General features: G+C 33.6%; 1 protein-coding gene across 1 annotated transcript in view; it reads right to left on the reverse strand.

Moving 5' to 3' along the window:
* qsm (Zona pelucida superfamily protein qsm) overlaps positions 1-22,548 on the reverse strand; it is a 34,766-nt gene extending 12,218 nt beyond the window's left edge. The window contains exons 1-2 of the mRNA XM_085187898.1: positions 22,364-22,548; positions 19,100-19,184 (exon numbers count right to left, since the gene is read on the reverse strand). Of these exons, the coding sequence (XP_085044024.1) occupies positions 19,100-19,157 (58 nt within the window). The 5' untranslated portion in view covers positions 19,158-19,184; positions 22,364-22,548. The remainder of the gene's footprint in view (positions 1-19,099; positions 19,185-22,363) is intronic.
* Positions 22,549-26,103: the final 3,555 nt, after the last annotated feature.

Raw genomic sequence — 26,103 nt, forward strand, 5'->3', positions numbered from 1 at the left:
TTATAATAGCAAGCTTTAATGTTACATATACTGTTTATGGACTATTTCAAGATCCTTCATAAGCACACACTCTCAGAGATGTACCCTTATTTGGCGCTATCTCTGAAAGGGCCCCACTTTCAAATTACTGAATATACATACTGTCTTAACTACTCGTACATATGTACATATGAGGCTAATAGTCCTCAAAATTTCAGCTTTCCTAAAATGACGTAGGTCTGGCAGCTCTGGGATATACATTATACATATATACATACGTAAGTTCCAGTAACAAGAATTACATAATAAATAATTATACTAGCAATAGCTGTACTGTACTTTGCAAGTAAAATATAACCGTTAGGCAAAAAAAATAACTTTTCAAGAAACGGTTACATATCAATAATTATGCGTCTTGAAATGCGTCGCGCGTCCGGCGCGTGACTCGACTTCATTTATGACATGGCTTGCAGACTTCAACACGCCTCGTTGGCATCCTCGTGCAGGAACGAGGCCGTAGGTTCGATTGCGTATAGTTGAAGTATTTGAGGCATATACATAACTTATTGTTTATCTACTAATATTGTGTCTAGGCTGAAGTGTGTTTGTTTGGTCGAGCCGACGTTACTAAAAAATATAGTTTAATATCGTAAGCTGTCAATAACAGCTTTTAAAAAAATCTGAGGAATCTTATATTCTTAGTGGTAGGAACACATAACAGGGAAGGCAGAGGGAACGTGGGAACCTAGTAAGAAGGTGAACCACTTCATTCTCATTAAGACCGTTTCCGTTACTACCTTTTCGCCGAATTCTGGAGGCATTGTGTGTTGAGTGGGTGGCGGAATTCGAAGCATTCAATTATTATAGCTTAAACATCAGAATAAGTCATAGGCGACAATAAATTCAATCAATGTAAGTTCAATTTTAAGCAGGCGAAGCTGCGCTTGCGTCGCTAATATATTATAATATAATTTAGACTACACCAATCAACTTCTAGTGATGGCCTGTTTTAATAAAAATCCAATAATAATAAAATTTCCATATAAACGATGACATTTAAAGGAAGATCCTTTTTTTATTAATTATACACGTTATGTTTTAACTCAACTACTGTAGTAAACTGGTTTTGTTAGTCATTTTAACTTCAATTTTCTTTTGCTAAACAAACATTGAATATGGAGTTGCGTAACTCAACACCGCACCTTGCCTTGTTATTACCGGCGGTCGTCCCATCCGTCGCGCTTAAAGTAAGACTGGGTAATACAGTGCAACGAGGGCCTTCATACGTGTGTATCATATATAGACGGTGGTGGGTTTGATTCCCACTTGGGGTACTGAATTTCTATTTATGGTATATTTAGACATTAGGGTATTTCCTTTTGCAAATATTATGACAGAGTAACAATCTGAAAACACATCCAACATACTATTACACTGTTTATTTATGATTTTTTTTAGCTTCACGATGTATCCCGCACATGATACGAGGACAAGAAAGACACTCAGTTCAGAGTAGGCAGAGAAGACAGAGAGAACGCAAACTTAGGTTCTAACATTCTACTGTCCGATATATATTAAAGAATATATTGCATATAGAAAAGATATTAAATGTACAACACGCACGAGTAAAGTAGAAGTAATGGCTATAATCGTTAAGAATAACAGTTTAGTACCTGTTCACAGTAGGTTTATAAATAAATATTCCATTTATGATGGGTAAAAAGTGGCGCAGGAGGTAAGTGTTACATAGGGATGTGCTTATTAGTTACAACTATACAAGTAACCTGAACGCGGCTTCGCCCGCTTTTGGGCTTTTTAGTTTTTAGTTAAATTTTTTGTTGCTCAACGATATGAAAATTTAGGGAAAGACGCCGTTCTTAGCTATTCCGATTGACCAGGTGGAGAAGCCGCAGACAGTATTGATATCCGCCTCTCCCCCCAATATCTCGAACAATTGGTCTTTGCGAGGGGAAAGGAGTGTCTTATCACTAGCTTCCCTCTGTCTATCCTGCTATAGGCGGGATACAGTGTGAAGCTATATAATTACAAAGTACTTTTAGCCTCCGCGTATATAAATTAGTATTTATATACTGTTTAAAGTATAAAAGGCAGCATCACTAGCCCACGCGTAACACAACTCCTCTCGCAAGTCGATACTTTTGTTGTCTATTTTTATATGATTATTTATGAGGCGAAGGCCTTTAATTGCTTATATTCTAAGTTTATTTTTAGTATCATTTTCTTTTAGTCTTGTTTTAGATTGCTTGTGATGACAAAAATGATAATTACAAAGTTATATTGGGGTCGGCGCGGGCTGACGGAATGGAGGGGGTGATTTGTTTAATATTTTTATTTCTTCGCTTCTCAGGTATTAAGATAAAACACGGAGATTCCAAATAATAAAAATAAAGTTCCAAAAGTAGGTCTAAGTAGGCTATTATTCTTTTTCAAGCATAATAGAGTAGCCAAAGGGTTGTTAGTGTTAAAGCACTCCGTTGCCCACATTCCCATAAATTGCATTGCGTGATCAAGTGCGGACCTTACTTTTATTTTTTTTTTAGAGCCAGTATGAAATTAATAATTTTCCTGATTGGAAATCGAACCTAGAAACTTATCGTTTACAGTTAGGCTGTACCACTGCGCCACGACGGTCTTGTCATAAATCACAGCACAGGTTATAGGTAACTCCGAGTCCGGCTCGTTACCTAGTTAGCTATATAATACCTAACCTCGATATGAAGATGATGGAGGATGGAAAGCTCGTTGGTCATTAAGCTTACCTCAATTCTAATGGAAATAAGGATAATGTGTACAAGTTGTGCTTAATTTGTTTCTGTTTTAGCTTCATGCGGGATACACCGCTTACAGCAGGATAGACAGGATAACCTAGTGTTTCCCTAGTGTTTCTCTATTTCCCTCTCACTGCTTAATAACATTGCGTTTTAGGTGCCTAAATGTCGTGCTTAGTTTTTTTGCCCAGTGTCAGTTTAGTAAGAAAATAATAATTCAAGTACCGAGTGCAATGAAGTCACAATCTTCGTGTCAGACAGAAGATGGCCTTGTTATCTTTAATTCTGGGTTCAATTCTTAAATGGACCTATACTATTAACTAAACTAGCACTACAAACGTTCATTGTGTACAGTATATATTGCATTATGAAATTTTGAATTAACAAAACTAATATACACTATGCTGGCCCGATGGCCAGTGTCGCAGTGGCACTGCATCTGACTAACTCAATGACTGTAAATTTGATTCTCATTTGGGGCAGCAAACTATTTTCATTACCTTGTTTTGGTAAGAAGATAATGAAGCGGTGAGTTCTGCCAATAAACACGCCACGTCCCGATAATGGGGCGGTGCATTGATTACGCAGTGTCTTAAAGATTCTTTCTGCTGATCCTGCTAAATGCGGGATACAGCGTGAAGCTGAAAATAATGTAAAGCCTACAGCGGCTCGTATGCACGAAAAGCTTTTTCTTTTATATTAATTTTCAAGGGGCGTCGTGGAATTTTACAAAGTATGAAAGTTCCAAGTAATGCTAGTGTGTAGGGCCGGGATGGCCTCGAGGCACATTTACCTACAATCGAGTTCCGGAAATTGACATGAGTCGAGTATACACTGTATTTACTAAATGTTACGTCTTTTGGTCTTCTTGTATGTATTACCATGAGAAGGAATCGAACCCATGTCGCTTTATATATGCCTTTTGTGTTGCGAGGTTAGGAGCCATATGCAGTTCTCGTGATTTTAGACCCAGATTTAGAAAAATAAATAGGTAAATTAGGAAATTATTGACGTCGCGTCGCCGACCCTCGGTCATAATAATAAGCCAGTATTTTAAGCCATAAAGGTCGATTCAGTATTTGATATTCAGACGGCATTTGTGACATTTACTTAGATAATTGGGTTTTGCGGAGAGTTTTCCAAATTTATTCAACTATGTTTGATATAAAGTTTAATTAATTTACTGTGGTATATTAACAACTCTCAATAAACAATAAATATAAATATAATATCCGTAATTCGTAAAGTCATAAAAAAGAAATAAAATATTTAATATTTTCATACATTTCCTTAGGCGTTGAGTTTCGTCACTCACCACGCAATGCCTCCAATATTCGGGCGAACGGTGAAAAGAGGGAGAAGGAGTGTCTTAGCACTAGGCTACATAACACATACATTAACTACATAATGGAGTAGTCAGAGGGAATCTGGGAACCTAGTGTTAGGACAGTCTTTTCCTATTAATGCACCGTTCCTATTATCTGAGGAATTTTATTCGAAGAGTTTTTTTTCTTTTATGCATATAAAAGGGGTAGACAGCGAGTACCTAAAATTACGATTCTTTACTCACATTATTTTATTCAAACAAAAGTTTTAAACATTGTTTAAGGTGCGTCTAGTATCCACATTTCCACATAATTTCTCAAGAGTAGGTAAATATGCCTTTGCCGTCTTAGCGTTAATCCGCTCCGATGACACATATGGGGACAGGTTTTCATCCGGCGCGACAAATAAAAGTATAATGTTTTTTGCAATTTTGTTCGCATTACTGAAGAAGCGAGGGCTTGTCATTTTTTGTTTATTATTTTGTCTCAACATGGCTTACATTTTGTCAAGGAGTAAAAATCTAGGGATATATTATTCTATTTTTTTTGCTTCGTGGCGTCTTACATGGCACGAACTATGGCAGGGTAGGCAGAGGGAACATTATATATTCTGTTCCCAACGCACCACCAAATTGAAATAAAAATAATGAATGGATATATAGTCATTCCTCTGAGTGGTGATCAAATTCGCCAAAAAGCAGAAGTAAATCTTTCATTTCTCAACGTTATAAAAATTGCCTACAATAAGGCCACCGTAGCGCAGTGAGCCAGCGTCAATCTGTAAAAATGATGATTGTGGGTTCGATTCCCGTTCGTGGCAATGAAATATTTTCATTTCCATCAATTCATCTATCCATCGATGATTGTATTTATTTGTTTAATTTTTCCACTGTGATAGTTAATCGCGGCGCTGAGTTCTGCAAAACGAGACACAATGTCTTAAAACTTGATCGGAGCGAAAAAATAAAAAAAATCTTTTAAGAAATATTTCGCCATTTCAATACACAACCAATACGTTTAGATTTAAATACATCAAAAAAACTAAAGGTAACAATGCCATTACCTACTCGTATAATAAAATAAACTCGCTAGTTAGTTGTTTAGATCGACCCACCTGTGTGTCCTGGTCTTAGGTAATAGGTAATAGAACATTAGTTATGCCCTGCGGTGGAACGTGCGTATTGCCAAACAACCTCTAATGGGACTGCACGCAAAAAAAAAAGAAAGAAAAATTATTAAATATAATACATGTAAAAGTTATAGAAAAGACTTTAATATATGAATAAATTTATTAATTAAATCGCTTATTAGGGATATTTTTATAAATTTAGAGCACAGATACATTTAGAGACATTTGAAGACATGACATGTCTTAATTTATTATAACTCAAACAAATTAAGATTAATTATTTTACCTTTCAATAACTTAACTAGTAAGTTTATTTTCTTTAATTACCAAAACATCATAATTTTATCATCATTTTATATTTTGATGTTTAGTTCCTGTCTAAATTAGATAGGTAAACTGTAGATAACAAAAGATGATTTTACAAATCTCTATAGTACCTTATAAAAGTTTAGGAATGCGAATTCAGTATAAATAAAAGAAATAGACTTCAAAGTCATTTAACACTTCAAGTACATACGATGGTAGTTGACTTAAATCCTACTTGAAAGTATTTTAATATATGATATCAGTATCGGCGCCCTGATTAAACTGAGAAGGCTTCAATGGAGTAATCCATTACTTAATCCCTCCGTAAAGTATTTAAAACGATTTATAATTATAATAAGTCTATGAATTGAAATGACGTTTAAATTATTATTTAAAATGCGTGAGTCAATATCTTGTCTTAAGGCCAACAATGCAGACATAACTAAAAATATACTAAAAGAGTTTTTATAAATATTTCGTATCTATAATTAAAATAAAAAATACCTAAACGTCATTATGACCAAAAAACCTAAAAGTTTTTTGTCAACGTTACACTGAACTTCTGACCACATACACGTTTGTTAATACAAGACTGACGCGTGGTTAAACGATGCCTTTCAACGAACACGCTTCGGCATATGAGATTTTCTCTAATCAAAACTAATTTTACGTTACTGTCGTGAGGCCGCACACGCGCGATGGTTTTGGGTTCGATTTCCACTCGGGGTAATGAAATATTTTATATTGTTAATTCTTCGGTCTGGTAACGAGGCAAAACTAAATAATAATAATACTCGGAAATATGAATACTCTTTAATTCATCTTTTCACAATTTTACTTAGAAAATTAATCGCCGCAAGTAACTTCTTTTGCGTGGACTTTAACATGTCAAGTGGAAAATTCCAATTTTTCTCGTTCTCGTGTTATTTTCGTGAAATCCTGTCTTAGGCCTATATTTGTTTACCGCTTTTAACTCCGACATTGATCTTGAAATCTTCAATGCCGTTTTCATTCATAAATTATAATATATAAATGAAAACAGCACCTCAAGGTCGCTTTCAAGATCGATCTCAGAGGTGAGACCGGTTTATAAATACGGGCCTCAGCTACCTACACTCCGTAGTCATTGCTGTCTATTGCTAACTAAAGAGCCATATACATTCAGGGATCAAAGGGATCGTAGAAGTAAATTAATATAGACTTTAATACTGTCTATCATTGAGCATTATAAAAGCGCAAGCACCTATTTAGATGTCACGTTACGTACGATGTACGGTTCACATAAAAATTACACCATTGAAAAATATCTCTCACAACTTACTTCTAAAGAATAATGTATTCTAGTACAAAACTGTGACTTATTTTTTACGTATTATTTTATTCTTTGGAATATTTAAATAGTATATGATTTGGTTTTGCCAGAGTGTATGTTTTTGTGACAAATTAACCTGACAACTGTGGTGGGGATGGATCCCCACTCTTTAATACATAAATTCGAAAAACCACCCTCCTTCTGACATATCGGTTAATAAGTTTCATGCAAATGTTCCTTCTTCAAGCCCCGCGGGAACCGTTTTAGAATATGCATCAAGTTAAGTAGTAACAAAAATAAACAAGTCTCCTTGCCGCACTCCAAAGTGTATATTCATGCAAATTTCATTTTGTGCAACGCGCTCGGGGATCCCGGGTAGTCATTTTAGTGTACTGCATGCACTGACCTATTTACATTTTCCTTTCTATACTTAAATTTATTTTAAACGTTAAAATAATTTTCTTATGTTACTTGTAGTTTCGTGAACCGACTCCAAAAGATAGAGGTAATGGGTTTGATATGTATGTATGAGTATATTATATATCACGTCGCATTTAAATAAATAGTAGCTCTATATATAGTATGAATATATATAAATACCGATTTTGATCTAGATTTTTTTATTTGAAGAGTATTCTTTGCTGTGATTTAAGAAGATATGGTTTGTTTGTAAAATATTATTCCTTAGAGATATTTATGTTTAAGGTACCTATTTTAAAAATATAAGAAAAATAAACTGTACCAAAGATATAAAACAAAATTACACTACACGATCTTATCTGTTCGCGGACAATCAGTCTTTTTCTCTAAATCCCACGATTTGGACTTATCTTATTGTGACATCTGCATGCGATTCTTATCATGTAACGAGTCGTAGCCCACAAGTTCTCTCGCGTGGACTATACAACGTAAGGTCCCGTTTCCGAAGGTGTTCTTGAAGGTGAGGCCAGTCGTGACGTAGGGGCACAAAGTATGAAGTATGTTCCTCTTCGAGAATATTAAATAATTATTTAAATAGATATTTTCATTTCTTCGCTCTGGTGTCGAGGCAATCCACAGCATTGAGTTCCGCTACTTAACACGCAATGCCTCAAGCATACGGCAGAAATTGGGGAACGGAGTGTCTTAACTCTAGGTTTCGTCTGCCTACTCTGCTGTGTAGCTACTGGTTTCATTTAACTTAATTTTAAGATTGAAGCAGGTATTTTAATCAAAGAAAGAATTAACGAAGTTGTCTCGTTCTTCTTCTTCTTTTTCGTTTCGCTCTTAACAGAGCGGTCGTGGTCGTCTCTTTACCAAAGCGAGAAAATGAACATATCAAATATTTCTTTCCTCCGAGACGGGAACGAACCCACCTCTGTCCCTCTTACAGTCGCACGCTTGTGCCACTACGTCACGACAGCCTTAAATGTTTTTTTATTATAAATATAATTAAAATAAACGAAAAATTTTGCACAATTTTAAATAAAAGAGCTATCATATAAAAATATTTATTTAGATTTGATTTTAATTAAAAAATACAATTCGTAAAAGCTTCTTCCTGGGAACTCTCAAACCACCAATCAAATAAAGCTCTAATTACAAAACAATGTACTATAATAACATATTTGACTTACTGAGAAAGATTGTATCAGAAAATACTGTGAATAAGATAGTTCTTTATTCACGTTTTATCTCGTGGGATTAAAGGTTACATAGAGGGTGGAGGGTATCCTTATTTCAAATATTTACAATTTTTATTGTTAAAAAGATAGAAGCCGTAGTGGTGCAGTATAGCAGGCCTGACTGTTAAAAAGGTGGTAGTGGATTTGATCTTCATTCAGGGATATTATTTATTTAGACGTTTCATAATAATAAAATATATTAGAAATTAATAAAATTAAGCTTTTACATTTTACTCCACAAAAAAAATTCAGTGTTAGGTACCACAATACTTATTAAAAAAAGGCTAAGGCCTCGTTACACAATTTTTTTACCTTTTTTCTATAAATGTAACAGATAGGTAATAGGCACCATATATGGCGATCGGTTGAGTGCTAATTTCAGAAGACCCCCGGCGATGTGAGATGAGAATCCTATTAGAAAATATTATAACATAATTGCCCGCTACTTTGTATCGTTGTTATTGCTTCACTTTTTTTATTTTCACACATACTGTATCCTGCACACAGTAGAGAAGGAACCTTGGAACCTAGTGTTAAAACTCTCCGCATCTCATTTCGTCACGGTTGACTGTCGGCTTAAAAACTCTTTTGAATACGATTCAAAGTTTAAATTGAGTGGCGGAACTCAACCACGGCACGAAGGAACATGTAAGATTGATCTGAACTTCCTTCGATCCTAAGGAAAGATATAGTGTTTCCTTAGAACTCAGTGATAGACGCGCACCACGCCGCGGTGCGGTTCCCACGGGGAGGATGTTTTATTCAGGAGGTATACTAGTGGTGGTGGCGGTACGCATACTATATAGGCTGTCTATATATAATTACTTGCTTTTACTGCAGCTTCGCCTTAGTGGTCAAATTGAAATAAATAAGGGTGAAGGGAGATGAAGACAGAAATGGTTTAAATTAACTGGTTTTATAGTAAAGACAAAGTAATGATTCAATAAAGTATTTTATCGTAATGAACATACGTAAGCTAAGAAAACTTGCAGACTTCTGCCATCTTGAATCCTCATTTTTTATACTGTTCTCAGTACTGTATTCTATTAACTGAGACCTTTCATTTGACACCCTTTCAAATGGCGGAGGGTGTTTTAAAATAATATAAAATCTGTAATTTTGTAGCAACATTTTTGGATAATTTGGATTATTTAATTACAAAATTAAAATTAGCTTCAAGGAACGTATTTATAATATTTCATTTCCTTGAGTGAGGATCGAACTCACAACCAGTCGATTTTACACTCACACTCTGTGCTCCTGTGCTACGACTGGCCTCAAATGTTATTACTTAATTACAAGTTTTTAATTTTAATTAAGTACTTGTCTTTTACGGAAATCGAACACCAAACTGTATGAAAGTAATTTTAGCTTCAATTACTCGACATCGTTACAAAGAGCTACTACTAATATTCATTAAAATATTTTCTCAGTAACGTTTTATAACAGCTATTCTCGAGGCCTATAAAAACAATAACACTCGATTGCCCGCTCTAAACGTTAAATTAATTTTACAGGGAAAATAAAGCCCTAACGAATAGATAAAGGGTTGCCATCACCCCTACATTGTTGATAATGTTATCTTTACTTGTCGGTGTTCATATAAAATTTTACGGAGATTTGGGGCAATAGAATATTAAATAGGTTTTCATTTTCATGATTTCGGACTTCAAAAAAAATATTTATACAATAAATGCTACAAATTCTATAGAATGTGGAAACAGCTGTAAATCATATGAATTCGAGTGGTTTACTAGTAATACCCAAAGAGTTCTATTCATGTCTTGGCTCCATCATCAGACCAGCTCAATAATACCATATTATTGTATTGTCACTTTAGCTGCATAACACTGCCAAGGTTCATGACTATACAATTGTTATAAGGAGGTTCAGCTTCTTGCATTTTGCTACAGCGCCACGCTCGCGGCTTTGCCCGCTTGAACTACAGTTATGATTTCGTCCTGATTTCGTCGATTCGATTCCTAATAGCATTATCATTTTAAAGAGAATATTCAAATATTGAAAACAAATATTTAAGCCAGTTCAATTACTTTGTAGCAATTTTGTTGAACGTAAATTTCGTTATCGTCTGTTTGTCCAGAATTTTTCTCTTAAGTCCGTGGTATTAAACTAAAATTATCAAATAACTGAGCATTTGTCTGTAATACCTTGGTGCCGAAGTTTCTTTACATAAAATAAAACAAATTGCGACGTTAATTTCCGCAACTCAACAAACTGACACAGAGGAACGGAGGTACCTTAACACTAGGTTCCCAGGTTCCCTCCCACCCTCAGCGGTGTACAGCGTGAGGTTATTACATACACAATACATCAGTGTTAGAATATGTTAAATCAGCCACAAAAGTTAAACATGTATATAAGTTTGTGTTGACGTTTCTCAGAAACCCATTGTTTGTTTTGTACATAATAAAGTTGAAGGTTTTGCTTTAGTATTTAATTGTGTGGCGATATACCCTAGAGGTATTGTAGTTTAAAATGTAGCTAAGGAATACAAGTTATTTATATTAAATCGTTTTGAAAATATCTGTCAGTTACTTTATCATAATCATCATCATCATCATCAGCTTGTCGTCATCCACTGCTGGACATAGGCCTCTCCAGTGGCACGCCACTGAGCTCGATCTTCAGCTCTTCGCATCCAGCAGTTACTTTATACATATGTCTATATATTATGTCATCTCAACCGATTTTGATGAAACTTTAGCTGGAATATATTATTTACATAACTAAAACCATCATAATCTGATTTTTAGTTTCCGAACAACTTGTGGACAACATACAAACATACAACATATATGAAATCAATATAGAACATCATGCTCTAATACTACACATTTTTGAATTTAAATTTGTACATAGTAAGTACATACGTAAAACTGATACCGACTGTTTTGAATTCGATTGAAACTTGAGTTTGATATTTCGTAATAAGTCCTTCTGAATACTCATATAATATTTAAGTCTTGTACAGACATTACAGTCGCTTGCAATCGATTGCTCGAATCTACCAAACTACGTACCTACGACTTTCATATATGTAAGTTTGCGAAACACTTGTCACAGGAAAAAAAAGAAAAAAAAAAGTCACAAAAAAATGCGATTAAAACTAGATTCATGTTTTATATCGAACAAGATCGAATCTTCATTTTTAGGATTCCGTATCTCGTTGGTCTACATCATGAAATTGCACCGGAACCTTCGGTGGGCGAGTCCGACTTGCACTTGATCGGTTTTTTATAATAAAGAACAACTGTAAACCAACCCATATGTCTACAGGATGCGATGTGGGAGTACAAGGGAAAAAAAATTGATACCGGTTTAAAAATACGTAGTAGGTACGCGATGCAGCCTGTTCACTTTTATTTTTAAAAGACATTAATATTTCTCCAGCCTGCCAGTACTTACTTATTTTTTATTTTAATTTTATAAAGTAATGAACAGCTGGCCTTAAAGCGTATAGACTATAAATATATGTCCACCTTTTTTTTATTTATATTTTTGGCGTATTGTGTAGGCGCAAAATAGAAAAAGTTATAATGGTTGGATGTAGTAAGATAATTTAGATAAAAAAAAATATTATGTAATAAATAATAAAAATATATTTAACATAATTCAGATGTTTATTTCGAGACACCCCTTGTGTTTTGCCTCGACACAAAGCGAAGAAATGAAAATATTAAATGTTTCATGTCTCTGAGTGGGAATCGAACTCGAACGTGACAGGTAATAATTATTTAAAAAACACTTTAATAAAAAAAAATTGAAAAATGGGTCTGTTTTAAAACGCGCGGCCGCGCGTAGCCAAGTTTTTTTACAAACAAAACTGGCGAGCAGCACCGTGTGTTATTTTACACGAACCATTTGAAGCCACTTTTTACCTATTCGTAACTCAAAAACTATTCCATCTAAAGCTGTCATATTTGGCTCAAATATTTAGACCCCCTACCTGTATACGTGCATAAAATTTCATAAACACAGCTCAAACAGTTATTTAGATAATGACGTCCAAAAATCGTTAATTTTTAGGGGGGTGACTGACCTATAGACCTTAATGTTAACCAAGTTCCAGATGACCTGGAATGGTGAAATTTAGCATCCGGTTAAGTAATTGGGTGTATGTAAAGGAAAAAATCCGAAACTAGTATTTTTTTAACATTTTCTTATAATTTTTCAATAAATAGATTCAATTAGGAACATTTACTTATAGTGTAGCGCCTGCCAACAAAATAAGAGCAATGCATTATTTATATATATTTGCTTTTATTTATGTCACACGTTAGTAAATATTTTATTTGTTTTGTAGACTAACTTCACTATTACTTACGTAAGCCATCTAAAACAACACGATGCTTTCAAGTATATTTTAAGATAAGATATGTCTCCATTTGTAGCTGAAAATGCCTCTAATTTATGTCCTGACAAAGCCTGCCATCATGCGGACTTCAAGGGCTTCACGTAAAAATATAAAAATATAATAAATGGATTAACATCCTTCATTATTATTTATTATAATTTAAGCATATGTTTTAGTACTTATTATACTAAGAGTATTTGTATAGTCGATTAACGTATTTGATATTAAATTATTATTACAATATTTAAGTACTAAGTCCTATATAAGATCCTATAAGGGTTCTGTTTTATTGCTTTCGAGGTACAGAACCCTAAAACAGAAAAAAAATACACTAAAAAATAAATATAAAAAAAATAATTATATTGATAGAAATATATATAAAATTTAAGAATAATATATTATCTGTAAGGTCAGTCGTGGCACAGGGGCACAAAGTGTGACTGTTAAACCGACTGGTAGTGAGTTCGATTCCCACTCGAGGAAATGAAATATTTATTTAAACTTATATTTCCATTTCTTCGATCTGGTGTCGAGGCAAGGCGCGGCGGAGAGTTCCGCGACTCAACACGCAATGCCTCCAGAATTCGATGGAAAGTGGGGTTACTGAGTGTATTAACACTAGGTTCCCTCTGTCTACTCTGCTGTGTGCGGGATACAGCGTGAAGCTGATTTTATTTTTAATTTGATATATTGTCAGCCTATCAGCTATCTTAACAGAAGTAATTATAAAGTAATTATTAACAGTAAAAATTTAAGTAATTGTTAATAAAAAAAATAAGAGAAAAAAAGAGAAAATTAAAAATTACTTAAACAAAATAATAAAAAATAAATAAATCCGCTTTACGATGTATCCCACACATAGCGGGGTAGAGAGAGGGAACCTACTGTTAAGACTCTCAGTTCCCCTCTTTCCATCGAACTCTGGAGGCATTGCGTGTTGAGTTATTCCAACAAAATAATAAAATTAGAAAAAAATATTAATTAATATATCAGATTTCTAAACGCAGCATACATTCATTACTTTCAAATCTGACAACTGTCATTTAATCAACAAAATAAAAACTATAGTCGAGATTCATAGATAAATATAATCTATTTTCATATATAATTAAATATCGTCTTAAGAGTAATAAAACATAATATTATTGACCATAATAAAAAAGTAAATATCTAATTATATTAGATATATTTTATTGTACGAAGCCGCTCATATTTTAATGGTTTTTTTGGCCTGAGTTTCATGATTTTACTGGTTTTAGGAACACTTGTGAAAACGGCAGAGAACGGAGTCGACCTTGGGATCATATCAATTCAGATTGGTACCGTCAGCACTTAATAAACTTATTGTTTATATTTTTTCCAAGACATGTTGAACAATGAGTCGTTCAATAGAATTGCTTGTGGTTGAAACAAGAACTTACACCGAATTGTTCCAATGCCTCCCGATGGGAGCTGTCTCTTCCATGCTATTGCATATTCTTCGTTTGAGCGTATTGATATACATCAAACTAATAAATTGCGCGAGACTATAGTAGAGTACGTATGTCGTAACTGGAATGATTTAAGTATCTACACTAGCGCTCGAAACGGGAATCCTTACTCTTCTAAAGAAGACATGCTTTGCTTAACTACGTACGGAGCTACTTCCGAAATAAAGGCTGCAGTAGATTTGTACAGTACTAGCGGACGCGCGCAGCTTCGCTTGCTTATTGCTTAGGGGTGAATTCTAATAAACTTTGAAACACGTGTTCAATAAAATATTTTTAAGAGTCTCAATTTCAAATTTTATAAAAATCAGTGGCGATTTAAAGATTTTTCTATATAAAATTTTAACCCCTTATTTACACCCCTAGGGGATGAATTAAAATAAACCACGAAACTTATGTTCAATGAAATATTTTTAAGAGTCTAAATTTCAAATTTTATAAAAATCGGTGGCGATTTAAAGATTTTTCCATACAAACTTTCAACCCCTTATTTGCACCCTTAGGGGTTGAATTCTAGAAAACCATGAAACACATGTTCAATTAAATATTTTTAAGAGTATAAATTAAAAATTTTATAATAATCGGTGGCGTTTAAAAGATTTTTCCATACAAACTTTTAACCCCTTATTGGCACCCTTAGGGGAAGAATTCTAGAAAACCATGAAACATGTGTTCAATTAAATACTTTTAAGAGTCTGAATTTCAAATTTTATAAAAATTGGTGCCGATTAAAAAAAAAATCTATACAAACTTTCAACCCCTTATTTGCACCCTTAGAGGGAGAATTCTGGAAAACGATGAAACACGTGTTCAATTTAATACTTTTAAAAATCTAAATTTCAAATTTCATAAAAATCGGTGCCGATTTAATTTTTTTTCCATACTAACTTTGAACCCCTATTTCACCCCTTTAGGGTAAAAATTTTTCAAAATCCCTTCTTAGTGGATATCCAGATTACGAAAGTAAATATCTGTCCAAATTTCACGTTCCTACGCACAGCGGCTACGGCTGTGCGTGCGTCTTACCTCAGTCAGTGAGAACAAGTCCTTTTATATATATAGATATAGATAGAAGTGTATTATCACAATGGTGTCCTACTTGGTTTATTCGGCGAACAGAAATGTCCTATGAAGCCCTTACTCTAAACTATGTTTTAAAAAGAGCAACTCTTGAGTTTCTTGCCGTAGTAGCTTCCTATAGGAAAAGTACTTGTAATGGCCAAATTGAATAAAGAATATTTTGATTTTGATTACATTATAAACCTTTCTACTTATGATTTCTGTACAAAAAGTAATGATATCCCATCAAAAACATAAATGTAAAATGAAAGCCAAGTTCAGTAATAAAACATATGCTTTCAGCGATAAAAGAAGTGAGATGTAAATGTATGCCAAGTTCAATGGTCAGTCCTGAAATTAATTTTAACAATATAAAATATTTTATAACAACTGAAAATGTCCATTCTTCTTACAACTTGGAGACTTTATTTATGTATAATATCTGACTTGGCCAGTTTTCAAATTAATTTACATCGATATAAATAAATGTATTCAAATTCTATTCTATTCAGATTCTATTGTAAATTTATATGAAAACTGGCCAAGTCAGATATTACACATAAATAAAGTCTCCAAGTTGTAAGAAGAATGGACATTTTCAGTTGTTATAAAATATTTTATATTGTTAAAATTAATTTCAGGACTGACCATTGAACTTGGCATACATTTACATCTCACTTCTTTTATCGCTGAAAGCATATGTTTTATTACTGAACTTGGCTTTCATTTTACATTTATGTTTTTGATGGGATTAAATATTTCTACGCCTAACAGACCAATGACGGTATTTTTAATTAGTCTACACACAAACGGCACAGATAATAATAAATATTCAAAGTACGAAATAGTCGTGAGTATGCAAATGTAATCAATATTGAACTAGAGACGTGTTTAGCAGATAAATTATGTCATGCCCTGCTTCGTACGTGGGGGGAATATTGGTGAAATTAAAAATATATAATGGAGCCGGCCTTTTTGACGGTAGTTTTGATATTAAAATATTATTTAATTGTATATGTCGGTTGCTTTTGATATTGGAAGTTTATAGCCTTAGTTATATATTTCTTTTTAATTTCATGCTGTATCTAAGAATTTAGTGTTAAGACACTTCGTTCCCCACTTTCCGTCCAACTTTTGAGGGATCGTGTGTTGAGTAGCGGAGCTCAAAGTCGCGCATTATTTTGATACCAGAGGGCGAGCAAATTAAAATTCGACTCGAGTGGGAATCGAAACCAGATTTTTTTTTTATGGAAAAAGGACAAGGCAAACGAGCGTTCTGATGATGATCACTGCCGCCCACGACCCCGTGCAACACCAGAGGAGCTACAGGTGCGTTGCCGGCCTTTGAGGTGGAGATAGAATCGTCGGGTTTAGAGTTAGACGCTGCGTCACGACGGTCTTATATTATTAATTGTGCGTGTAAAATAATTTAATTAAATAAATAACTAAAATTTATAGTCAAAGCCGCGTACAAATATAAACTTTTTAATTGTAACTAAAACAATCACATTAATATCATGATTCATTGCTGCCCACGTGAGGGAGCAACCTTACTTAATAGGTAAGGTTTAAAAAACAAAATTAACTGTAATTTTAAAATCAATCTTATTACATTTTAATATGATTCAATTTCAAAACACATTTGTTAAATTATTTAGGAATTATAATTTGTACATATAGTTCTTATTGTGTTAGCAATAGGGTCTAAAATATCTTGTTAAATTTTAATATTTCGATATGTGGACGTTGGCCTTCGATCCCACGCAAGAAGATAAAAGCTTACAATTTCGCAACGTATTGTTTGATCTTTGTAAATAAATAAAAATCTTTGATGTCTTTTAAATGTATACGAAATAAAACGAGTTAAGTGCGAGTCGGACTCGCACACGAAGGGTTCTGTACCATTATCTACAAAAACGGCAAAACATCATACCAGTTGTATGTGAGCACCTATAAATATTCATTTTATTCTGTTTTTAGTGTATTTATGTTGTTATATCGGCAACAGAGGGAACCTGAAGAGTGAGGAACTTAACGCGCTTCGTCTACCAGATTGAGGAATTACGATAATTTAAATCTAATTACTCTCATGAATGGGAATCGAATCCACAACCGTCCGTCCGTCTTTTACAGTCAGATTACCTTGTCTCAGTCGGTGATAAGTTATTTCTACGCTCTGGCGTGACATAACGCGGCGTTAAGTTCCGCCATTCACAAAACAATTACTCGAATTCGCAGAGAACGGAGTGCTAAGACACTGGGTTTTAGCGTGAAAAATAACCTGTAGTGTATAGCAGGTAGCTGTCTAACTAAACTAAGTTCCGATGACCCGGAAAGTCCAGTTACTTTGAATCATGCGATAAAAAATTATAACACTTTAATTGTTGTAGTCGTGGGCGATGAGGTGAACAAACTAAACAATTGAGGATGTATTGAGATAAAAATATATATAAAACATATGGAAAACTTATAACTTCTAGGAAGGTGCAAAGCGCGGCGTTGAGTTCCACCACTCTGCATGAAAATGAGAAACGGAGGGCTGTAACACTAGGTTTCCTGCTTCTGTGTACGGGATACCACGTAAAGCTAATAAAAAAGTGTCTTTTTCCTCTTTATTTTACGACATTTCGATTAGGATGCCGGAGAAAAAAATATTTTGAAACCTTATATAAGCGCAATGGTTGTGGGTTCCTTCCCTCTCGGGAATATTAGTTCCATTTTCTCGCTCTAGTAACGAGGCTAAGCGCGGGGCTTGCCTCGTTACCAAGGGACGGGGGGGCGGGGGCGGGGTACGAAAATATACTAAATGTATGTTGTAAAGCAATAAGAAACATACTTAATGTCAGTCACTATGTCAGTAAGTGAGTATTAGGAGCGTGAAATTCAATCGTTATGTTACGGTTTTTAAAAATGCCGTTTCCATACATTATTATTATTATAGGGTGTGATGACGTCACGGTACAGTTGTAACGGACGGAGAAATGTGGCTATTGATTATTTTCAACTAAAGACAGCGTCTTGGCTTCGATACCCACACGTTGGATGAAATTAATTTTATTTTTGCGCTCGGAAAGGGAGAACAGGAGAAGAGAGAAGGACACAAGGAAATGAACATATTAAATAATTCCTTCCCTCGAGTGGGGATAGAACCCACGACCGCGTGTACCCCTGCGCCACAAGGGCCTCATAATGACATAATAACTAGTTTATTGGTCTAAGTGCACAGACGTGTCTTCACGCATCCCCAGTTCATTTCGAAGTAAAGGTGATAATGATAAATGATTGTTTATTTTTTATCATCTCTTTTATTAAGTAGCAATTTACTGAAACAATATAAGAAATCGATATTTAGTAATCGATTATTTTATATTAAATATAGTTATCGAATAGTATATATAGTTATCGAATATTTTTTTCATTTACTCATAACAATTTGAATAAATCTTCTCTTGGCCCCTCCCTAACCTTAGATAGGGAGGCGCCAAATTTCAACTTTTTAGTCTAGTAGTTTCATCTGTGCATTGTCTGTCAGCCACGAAGTAAGGGCAGAGTTTTATATTAATATATCTAAATAATTAATATAGAACTAATAAAATACAAAATTTCCTAAAGAGAACAGAAATATTATATCTATTTAATCAAGCCGAATAATAATAATCCAAATAATATCTTACCTTTAGCAACCACCATGTGTATAAAGCCTAAAGAAAATACTAGTTTTAAAAACGCCATGTTGTTCTTTTTTCACGAGACTGGAGTCTGTAACAAAAAATGTTAATGAAAAGACATTGTTTATAATTATTATATGGGTTCGATTCCTGGACGGGGGAATGAATCATTTTCATTTTCTCCGTTTTGCAACACGTAGTGTTTCAAAAGTGTATTTTCATCGGTGAATTCTGGAGGCATTGCGTGTTGGCGGATCTCAACGCCTCGCCTTGCCTCGTTACCTTTATTTTTCATACAATTATTATTATTATGTATTTCTGTTAAAATTCTAAGTCTTCTTTTAAGTTCACAGGAATCTTAAGGAACGAAACTGCTTATTATTTTTATTAAGGTTATATTACAATCTTGTATCACATAACTTACGATGTTTATAAATATTCTAAAATTGTTTATATGTAAAATAAATAAATAAAAGAAAAAAAACAAATTCTTCATTCTTTTAATGACGTTCAGTTCCCCAATTCAACACGCAATGCCTCGAGAATTCAGAGGAGAGTGGAAAAACGGCAGTGTCTTAATGGGAAACGAGTGTCTTAACAGGTTCCCAGGTTCCCTCTGCTTCCCAAGATTAGAAATGCGAAAAAATCTTTGAAATGGACAGGCGAAGAGTATGATAAATATACTCCAATTATAAAGCTTAATAAAACATCTGTTAAAATAAACGATTCAATTCGAATGTAAACAAACACCTTTATTGTGTCAAAATTAGGTGAATTTGTACAAAGCGAAAGAAATATTATTATTTGCCGATTAATTTTGTAACAACTATGTATGTTTAAAAAAAAATTTGAAACCGAACCGAAATGCGAGTCGGACTCCCGCACGTGAGGTTCCGTACAATTATCAATAAAAACGAGAAAAATATACTCCATCGCTCCCCACTTAAATTTAAAAAAAAATATTTTTTTTTATTTTTACTTAACAGATTAATTACTTTAGATACTGGGGAAAAATAATGACTTTCTTTCTAGTTATAGTATAATATAAAAATTGATAAACTTAATTTTGCGGGCGTATGTAACTCATTGTTAATGAAATACAAAATTAAATATACTCGTATGTAAGTGCGTAACGGTTTTTTTCTATATAACAATAAATTTCCAGTATTTTAGATTTACGGTAAGTTCTCAGTTCTTGAAAAATTTGATATATTTTTATTAGTACAATGTTCATAATATTAACAGACAAAAACGTGTTAAGCACATAATCCTCATATTAAACAGTGGTCAAGCAAAAAGCTATCCATTACAAGCATCATAAACAGTACTAAATACGGTCGGCTGAGTGTTCACGGAGCGTGGCGATTCGATTCCCGAGTAACTACTAATTAAAATAATAACTATCTGAAGTCAGAAGTAGGAAGTAAAGCTCGTGAGATGGAAACTGGCTATGCATTAGAAGTTAGAACGTTATAGTTGAGATATTGAGGTGGCGTTAAGATTTAATGGTGTGTAACATATAGGATTTTGATTATTATAATAAAAAATGAAATGGTTTTTTAGCTTTACGCTATCGCTCACAGAGAAAGACACTTCGTTCCTCATTTTCCGCTGAATTCTGGGGGGAATGCGTGTTGAGTAGCAGAACTTAACGCCGCGTTTTGCCTCAACAACAGAGAGAAAGGATGAAAATTTTAAATATTTCATAAATTAATATATATACTATCTTATACCTGCGGCTTCACCCACATATACATTTAAATAACTAAGGCTCGTATTTATTAATTGTTCTCCAGCCTGCGCTCAATCTTGAGATGCCGTTTTCTTTCATAGATATATAATTAACGACATAGACTTGAGAGCGATTCATAAATATGGGAAAACAAGGTAGCAGAGTATCTTAATATTAGGTTCCTTTTGTCTGGTATATGCAGGATAGAGGTGAAGCTATGAAAAGTAGGTCAAAATAAAATTACACTTTACAATTTTTTTTACAGCTTCACGCTATATCTTATGTAGTGGGATAGAAAGAGAACTAAGTGTCGAAATTCTCCGTCCTCCGCTTACCGCCCGTAAGTAAGTACTTGTTTGTTATATTAACTTTAGTATAAATTACATTTGCCGTCATACACACTTGAGGTCGTGGGTACATATTCCAAGGTTTAACTGTAGGTGGATAATAGAAATGTGTCACTTGTTTATATTATCACGGATTTAAAGATATAAAACTTTTGTTAATTAGTAAAAAATGTAAACAGAATCTAATTTAGAGAAATTCCGCTGTCGTCGCGACTTTAGCGGCGGAACCCAACGCTGTGTAATTATTTTTAGCGTCATAGCTGGATAGATGACCCAGTGTCATAATACTCCATTCAAAATTCTTGTGCAATGTTTGATACATTGCTTGTTGAGTTGAGGAACTTAACGCCGAGCTTTGTCTTGTTACCAAATATATAGAATTGAATATAATTTCTTCGAGTGAAAATCGAACCTAAAAACATAAAGTAGTCAAGCTAATTATTATAAAATTCGTCTGATTAACTTTTAAGATTGCAAAAACTTTGTAGACTTTAAAAAGCAATACCAGTTTTTATGCGAAAACCAATAATAACACAATTCTGGTTTTCCTTATTTTAACTTGAAATGTTACGTCATTGTTATTTAGATGAATTTGTAACTAATAAATAGATACGAAACCTAGTTACTGAGTCATGTGGTAGTTATTATGTTAGCTTTCTAGTTCATTGTTATCATAACAATGAATTCGTTACGAAATTTAAGGCCATCGAGGCGCAGTAGCACAGCGTTGACTTGTAAGCGCGCCGATAGTGAGTTCTCGTCCTAGTCATGACAATTAATTATATTTTTTTCCTCGCCCTGGAGTCAAAACAAAACGCGGCCTTTAGTTCTATCTCTCGACACACAATGTCTTAAAAATTTTGGCAATTTGTGGGAGTGTCTCGTTACTAAGTTCCCTCAGTCTACTCCTCTAAATGCGTAAAATTAATTAAAAAAAACACTTTTAGTTTCGTTTTCTCTGGTTTTTGTGAGAAAAATAAAAATAATTTAGGAATACAACACTTTGATATCAATTTTCATGATTGTGTACTATTTTCCATTTAAACAACTGACACTTTTTTCATTTTACACTTTAAACTTAAAAAAGATTAATATAATAAAATAAAATATTTTTACTACTTAGTTCCCAAATTAAGCCAAGAATGACTCATAAAGGATAACAAAAAAAAAACTGTTATATAATATACTCACTGTTAATCCAATAGGAATTTAACTAGGACTTTATCCTTCGTCTCGGCACAATAACGTATAGCACAGCACAGATTACAGAGAAAATAAAAAAAACTAACTTTGACAGCTGTATAAACAAAATGGCGGGCACTGAGACGCGCGTCGCTTGCGCGTGCGCCGGTCGACTGTGCGTCGCGTCGCCTTGAATACGTGATTGGCTAAAGATTTGTTCATACAGTGCTAAGTTATGGATAATGGTTGCTGTTGCAAAACTGTGCCACCTGTCCTTATATGTTCAATAATTATTACGTCATTAATATATATATTTTTAATAAATAGTTTATTTTTTTTTCTCTTGTGAACTAAACAATAATTTAACTATTTTATTAGAAATTTCATTTTCTTGGAATTTGTAATTTGATTGATTTCTTATTTCTTATTGTACTAGTAAGTTGTGTTTAGCTTAGCTTTTTTAAATTAAGAGCGAACAAAATAAAGATAGACACAATATGATATAAACAAAATAAAGATAGATACAGATACATGAGGTAGTGGGATGGGCATTCAAAATGGACAGGAATAGGAAAATCAATAAATTCATATTTAAATGGAGCGCGTTGATGTCTTATATACTGCGGGCATAGTTTATATTTTTTTAAGAACTTATAATTAATGCTAAAATTAAAATATAGTATCAGTATTAAATATAATATTTAAAACAAACTTTATATTTTCGAAATTTTACAGGAACAGTTACTCAGTAATTATTAAATTTAATAAAGGATCTAAAAATATTCTAAAGCCATTAGTTTCAATTTTTTATCTTGAACTCGAGCAACATATTTTAACATGCTTTTATTGTATTATAAAATATAAGAAAATCTATTTGTCCCATTCAATTTGCTTTTAATTCCCGTCCATTCTTTGATGTTCGTCAGCCATGACTTTCTTCTACCGCCGGTTTTCTTTTTGCCAGAAACATTTCCCAAAGAATAATTTAGAAATTACTATAGAAGTATTCGAGTTCACAATTATATAGAATACTAGCGGACGCGCGCAGCTTCGCTTGCGTACTTAGGGGTGAATTCTAAAAAACCACGAAACATGTAATAAATAATAATTATAAAATATTAAGTCTAAATTTCAAATTTTATAAAAATCGGTGGCGATTTAAAGATTTTTCCATACAAACTTTCAACCCTTTATTTGCACCCTTAGCGGTGAATTCTAGAAAACCGTGAAACACATGTTCCATTAAATATTTTTAAGAGTCTAAATTTAAAATTTTATAATAATCCGTGGCGTTTTAAAGATGTTTCCATACAAACTTTCAACCCCTTATTTGCACCCTTAGGGAGAGAATTCTAGAAAACGATGAAACACGTGTTCAATTAAATACTTTTAAAAATCTAAATTACAAATTTTATAAAAATCAGTGCCGGTTTAATTTTTTTTCCATACAAACTTTCAACCCCTATCTCACCCCTTTAGGGTTAACATTTTTCAAAATCCCTTCTTAGTGGATGTCCAGATTACAGAAGTAAACATCTGTCTAAATTTCACGTTTCTACGCACAGCGGTTACGGCTGTGCGTGCGTCTTACCTCAGTCAGTGAGGACAAGTCCTTTTATATATATAGATATCGTGTGTTTTTTATTTTAGCTGCATATATACTGTATATATTATTTTCTTTAATTATAACTTATTTAATTATACTTTAATTTTAACTTAAAATAACTATGTGAGTTTTCAGAGTTCTTCTTTTTCCTTTTAATTTTTTCATCCTGTATACCGCAAACATCAGGGTAATCAGAGGGAATCTGGTCACCTAGAGTGAGACCCTAGTTCCCCACTGTCTGGCGAATTGTTGAGTCCTTTCATTTTGAGTGGCGGAACTCTCAATGCCACGCTTTGTCTCGATACCAGTGTACAGAAAATGAAAATATAAATGATATTAATAGTTCATTCCCATGAGTGGAACCCATGCCATTTTATGCTTTGCCTAAGGAACCAACCATAAAAAAGAGCTTAATCCTATCAGATTATTATTATACATAATATGTATGTATTTATATTAATTTAAATTAATTATGACACTGTTATACAATTTATGATAATGATAGCTTTAATTAAAAAAAATACGCTTATGTGTGGGTTCGATTTTCGAATTATTTATATTATTTCTCCGCAAAACAGCAGACGGAAATTAGTGTCAGGTCACTTCGCTCCATACTTTCCGTAATATGTTTTATTCCGTGTTGAACAGCGGAACTAAACGCCACGCTGTGTCTTATTACCAGAGTGGTAGTTACACCCACAACTGTTGATTTACAATCAGGATGGCCTCAACGGGTTCTTTTAACGACATAAACTATTTTACTTTTTCAGAATAAACAATCAAATGGACCTTTCTTTACGTCTAGTAATAAAAAAATAAATAAAAACAACAATATAAAAGAAGCTTTATGTTACAAAGCAATATCGAGAGAGCCAGAAGGCTGCGTTATTTTACATTAAAACTGAAACGACTTATATAATTTATATACAATTTCAATTTGAACCTTAAATGAGAAGAATAAGGTTACTTTAAGGTTGATCATATTTGGATTAGGTCAAACACTAAGTCCAGATACGAATTTTTAAAGGTTTTTTAAGATATCTATTTTTAGTACTTTCGTCATCGTGATGCTACTTTGGTGCGTTTGTGATTGTGTGCGGGCTGCAGCCCAATTTAACTGTATAACTCCTGAATATGTGGCCATTTTGTAGTCCATCTACACATATAGCATATAACACTTGTGCGCTGTCTGTCAGTCACTCAGTGAGAGTGAAAGAAACTACGCGGCGTTGAACGCTGTAGTTTGGCACTAATGTTTCTTAGAGAGTGTAAGGGCGCAGCAGGATATACCTGGAATTACTACAGAACACAGACAAAATAGGACTTTAAATTTCTAGATCACTCAAACGAACTTGTGGTTGCTTAAATTAGTTGTCATTATTTAGGGGAGATGAAAGATTCTTCACGTTTTACAATTACACCGACATTGAATATCTCAAACGCCGCACTTTAAAAAATAAACGTAAAGATACGAAAATATTTACAAATAATGGCATTTTCTCGAGTGGGGCTAAAATCCACATTCAATTGACTATTGGGTGTAGACTTGTGCAGTCAGACATCGTGTATGTGTAAAGTTTTTCAGCTTCATTCCAAGGACTAGTTTACTCATAACATAGCAAAAAAACTTAGTGTCAAAACTCTCTGCTCCCCGTTTTTTACCTCGTTCATTTCCAATGAAATGAAAATAATTTAAATAATGGGCAATGTAGGGTGTTGAGCTCCGCCACTTGAAGCTGCTATTCCAGTCATACTGGCGTTGAAGGTGTGTGGAATAAATCACAAGTAAATTTCCTACTATCACTGAGGTATCACGGCGATAAGTCAATATTATCAGGGTCGTAGATTTGAAGGCTGGTGCGAGTAACACCTCGTGTTAGGGTGACCATGTTTTAAAAAATATCCATTTTTTTATAAAATACATACATGCTAATATTTTTTGGCATGAGATAAAATGTAAACAAAGTTATACTGTTGCTATTATATACTATTACGGATTTTTTAAATTTCTATTTAATTTAGTCAAGTTTTACTCATGTTTTAAAATATGAAAAATTCAATATAATAAAAACAAAATATTCAGGAAACAACTTTACTCTTAACAAAACAAAAATGAAGAAAGTTCATATAAGGCCTGAATATA

The sequence above is a fragment of the Heliconius melpomene genome, chromosome 7 (genome assembly GCF_056956725.1).
Source record: "Heliconius melpomene rosina isolate 202511_hmr_F chromosome 7, ASM5695672v1, whole genome shotgun sequence".
NCBI lineage: Eukaryota > Metazoa > Arthropoda > Insecta > Lepidoptera > Nymphalidae > Heliconius > Heliconius melpomene.